Source organism: Meleagris gallopavo, chromosome 29 (genome assembly GCF_000146605.3).
Source record: "Meleagris gallopavo isolate NT-WF06-2002-E0010 breed Aviagen turkey brand Nicholas breeding stock chromosome 29, Turkey_5.1, whole genome shotgun sequence".
Classification (NCBI taxonomy): Eukaryota; Metazoa; Chordata; class Aves; order Galliformes; family Phasianidae; genus Meleagris; species Meleagris gallopavo.
In genome coordinates, this window is record NC_015039.2 from 3,201,977 (window position 1) to 3,205,830 (window position 3,854).

The 3,854-nt window shown below is 65.2% G+C and overlaps 1 protein-coding gene across 1 annotated transcript in view; it reads left to right on the forward strand.

Moving 5' to 3' along the window:
• Window positions 1–389: 389 nt before the first annotated feature.
• Window positions 390–3,854, forward strand: part of PPP1R1B (protein phosphatase 1 regulatory inhibitor subunit 1B) — a 12,393-nt gene continuing 8,928 nt past the window's right edge. The window contains exons 1-8 of the mRNA XM_010724616.3: window positions 390–569; window positions 1,321–1,381; window positions 1,801–1,823; window positions 2,408–2,483; window positions 2,737–2,865; window positions 3,085–3,150; window positions 3,587–3,727; window positions 3,800–3,850. Of these exons, the coding sequence (XP_010722918.1) occupies window positions 489–569; window positions 1,321–1,381; window positions 1,801–1,823; window positions 2,408–2,483; window positions 2,737–2,865; window positions 3,085–3,150; window positions 3,587–3,727; window positions 3,800–3,850 (628 nt within the window). The 5' untranslated portion in view covers window positions 390–488. The remainder of the gene's footprint in view (window positions 570–1,320; window positions 1,382–1,800; window positions 1,824–2,407; window positions 2,484–2,736; window positions 2,866–3,084; window positions 3,151–3,586; window positions 3,728–3,799; window positions 3,851–3,854) is intronic.

A 3,854-nucleotide genomic window follows, 5' to 3' on the forward strand; every position in this document is an offset into this window, starting at 1 on the left:
CCACAGATGTCCCCATGGCTGGTCATGTCCCCCAGGCAGATCTTGCCCCATAGTAGGAGTCCCCGTGCCATGGGGCAGCCCCCAAAGCTGTGCCCCACAGTATCCCACCCAGCCAGGCTGCCCACACTGCCCTCCAGTTTGCAGAGAAACTGAAGCTCCAGTCACTCGGATGCCCACGGCCACACACAGCCCTGTCCCGTTCCACATGCCCCCCCCGGTGGGGAACGGGTTAAGGGGCCCGGCAGGCTCGAGCCCCCCTCCCGGGCTCCCCGAGGGCTCATTATCCATGGCCTCAGCCCCCCTGCCCGGGGGATGAATAATGCAGCGCGCTGGTAGGAGCCGTGTCCTCCCTCCCTCTCCTTCCTCCTCCTCCTCCTCCTCCTCGCGGCTCTGCCTTCCCCACCTCCCGCCGCTCAGTCCTCACCGTGCTCAGCCCGGGCGCTGCCGAACTCCGTGCGGCACCGGGCAACAGCACAGACCCTGCAGCCATGGACCCCAAGGACCGCAAAAAGATCCAATTCTCAGTGCCGGCACCCCCCAGCCAGCTGGACCCCCGCGCCGTGGAGATGGTGAGCGCAGGGTGACAGCGGGGTCACGGTGGGGTCCGCAGCACGGCACCGTGTTCCTGCTGACCCCGGGTAGCGAGGGACCATGGGGTGCGGGTGGTGAGAGTGCCAGCGGTGTCCCATGGGTGCCCCGAGGTGGAGGAGAGCTGTGCGGGGGGACAGGATGGGGACAGCGTGGGGCGGGAGGGAAGGGATGGGACAGGGAGAGAGGGACGAGGAGGACTGGGGGGATCCTATAAGGGATGGAGGAGACAAGAGGGAGGGGATGGGATGGGGGTACAGAGAGGAAGGGACAGGGTAGGGAGTGGGATGGGACAGGGAGACACGGGGACAGGACAACGTGTTCCGAGGTCCTGCGCCAGCGGCAGTTTTGTGCAGGAGTTGTGTGTGGGGATAGGGCAGGACAGGAATGGGACAGAAGGGAACGGCTGGGACAGAGCAGCCAGGAATGGACAAGAACAGGATGGGACAAGACAAGGGACTGTGCAGGCTGTGCCCAGCTGAGGGAACACCCCCAGGACATGGCTCCTGTGCACCCTGGACCCACAACTGTGTGGAGTTGGGGGCTGTGAGGGGCTGGGGGAGGTAGGGGACAGCATAGGGACCCTGAGATGGGGACACGGCCCCTCCGTGGGGCACTGCACCTGTCCCTGCCCTGTGCTACTGAGCACCCCACGGGATGGGGACACGATGGGGCTCGGCCCTGGGGCACTGGGTAGGGGACAGGGGACCGAGTGACACTGCTGTGCCTCAGATCCGCCGGCGGAGGCCCACGCCTGCCATGCTGTTCCAGCTCTCTGAGCACTCATCCCCAGGTGAGCCAGGACACGGACTGGCACCAGGCTGGGGACGGGAGGGGACATCGGGTGGCTCTGGGGGCAGAAGCAGCTGCTGCAGGGATGGGAGGTACGGGCAGGGATGGGACAAAGCAGCTGGAGTGTGACAAGGTGCCACAGGTGGGATGGAGTGGCAGGAATGGGACGTGGGGGTGGAGGTGGGACAGGTGTCTGTGTATGGGTGTTGCGGCAGGAATGGGACACGATGGCAGGGATGGGACCTCAGTGGCAAGGATGGGATGTGGTGCCACATCTGCTATGGGATGTCAGGGATGAGACACGGTGGCAGGGAGGGCGGCTGGGGGTCACACACGGGATGGGGCGGCAGGGACAGGGCAGGGGCTGCAGCTCCAGCACCCGTCCTACCCACCCATTCTCTCCTGGCGCTGCGGATGTAGAGGACGAGTCCCTGCCCTACCAGGTGAGTGGGTTCCGTGCACCTCTGTCCCTACAACAGCCCCCAGCCCACCCCTGACGCCCCCCGGCACACGCCCCCCCCGCGCAGCACAGTCACCACGGTGTTATCGTGGTGCTGCCGCCCTGCCCCGTCCCAGTGCTTATCGCTTCCCTGCCTTCTCCTGGCCCTGGGGACGGACACACAGCACCGCGGGGACGGGGACATGAGAACAGGGACTGGGGTCAGGCTGTGACACTGGGACCTCGTGGAGCTCAGGTCCTCACCACCGACCCCTCGGTCTGTAGTGCAGAGTTGCCATCACAGGGACGCTACACTGGGGGTCTCTGTTCCAGAGTTCTCACTATGGGGGCTCAACATCAGGTCCCTGTTGCAGTGTGTTCTTAAAGAGTCCCAATCTCAGGGGTCTCATCTCACAGTCCCCATTGTGGGACCCTCACCAAAGTGCCACGGTCCCGGGGGGCTCATCCCTAGATCCCCACAGTAAGATCCCCATCGTGACACCTAGTCCTTGCGGGGTCACGGATGTCCCCGATGCGGGAGTGACTGTGTCCCTGTCCCCAATGCTGTCTGGTTGCTCTGTCCTGCAGCGAGCCTCCGGCGAGGGCTGTCTGCTGAAACCAAAGAGGACCAACCCGTGTGCCTACACACCACCCTCGCTCAAAGGTACCGTCCCCAAAGGCCAGGTCCTCCCCAGGGGACTTTTTGGGGCAGCTCCCGGAGCTGGCTGAGCCCCCAAGTTGCTGATACCTGGATGGGGAAACTGAGGGAAGGAGGGCATATGGGGTGGGTGCAGAGCAGTGGGCTGGGGGACCTGGGCACGCCACACCCCTGTGCCTCTCCCAGTACTTCCCAGTGCTTCCCAGTGCTTCCCAGTGCTCCCGGTGCCAGAGCAGGGACTGATGCCGGTGCCCCGCAGCGGTGCAGCGCATCGTGCAGTCCCACCTGGAGAGTGGCCTGGCTGGAGGGGACAGCTCTGATGGAGAGCCCGATGACGGGGACCCCGAGCTGACCCGTGCCTGCGACCCAGACAGCGCCCTCGAGCCTGGTAAGAGGGATGGTGACACGGGAACAAAGGCTGCAGCAGCCTGGGGGACGTCAGGATGTGGGACCGGGTGCTGCCAGCTGCCATGGGGGGACAGGGCTGCAGTGTCCCCTGCCATGTCCTGGAGCCATGCTGATGCCAGCCGGTTCCCCTGGCCGTGTTGTCTCTGGGGGGGGGAGGCATGCCTCCTCTGCCCCAGCTCATCTCTGCCCTTCTGAGAAGCCCTGGGGAGCCAGGCCAGAGCCGAGCGGAGCGTCTTCCCCGCCACCAAGGCACACAAGAGGAAAGGTAATGGGGATACCACAGGGAGGGGAACAGAGGGGTTGAGAACACTGGGGAGACTGGAGTGGGAATGGGCCAAGGATGGTTCCACTCTGGTGTTTGTAACACTGCATGGATGGGGACTCTGAGGATGGGGACACTGCTGGGATGGGGCGTCGACAGGGATGGGGCCAGGGAAATTGCAAGGTTGGGGACACTGTGGTGATGGGAACACTCTGAGGACGAGGTGATGGATGGGGTCACCTCAGGAACGGGGAACCCTGTGGGCACGATGACACTGTGGAGATGGAGACTTTGTGGGAATGGAGACAGGGATGGGGCCACCATGGGGATGGGGACACTGTGGAGATTCAGGACTGCTGCCATCCCCATGACCCGGCTGCTGGCAGCGCAGTGGCCGCCCCATCCCATGGTTGGCCACTGTCTCTCCCTCTTCCCCCAGGGGGGCAGAAGGTGTCCTTTGCGGGAGGCATCGCTGAGCGCAGCGAGGACCTGAAGGCGCTGACGGTGTCCGACATCCCCGAAGACCCCGAGGACCCCGAGGGGGGTGAAGGCGACGAGGAGGAGCCGGAGGACGGCAGCAGTACGGGGTGTGGGGGATCCCTGCTCCCTTGGACGGCAGCGGGACCCCCGCCTGACTCCGCTGTCACCTCAGAGCACAGCGAGGAGCGGCAACACGCGGGCCTGGCAGGCACGGAGCGCCGCCGCTC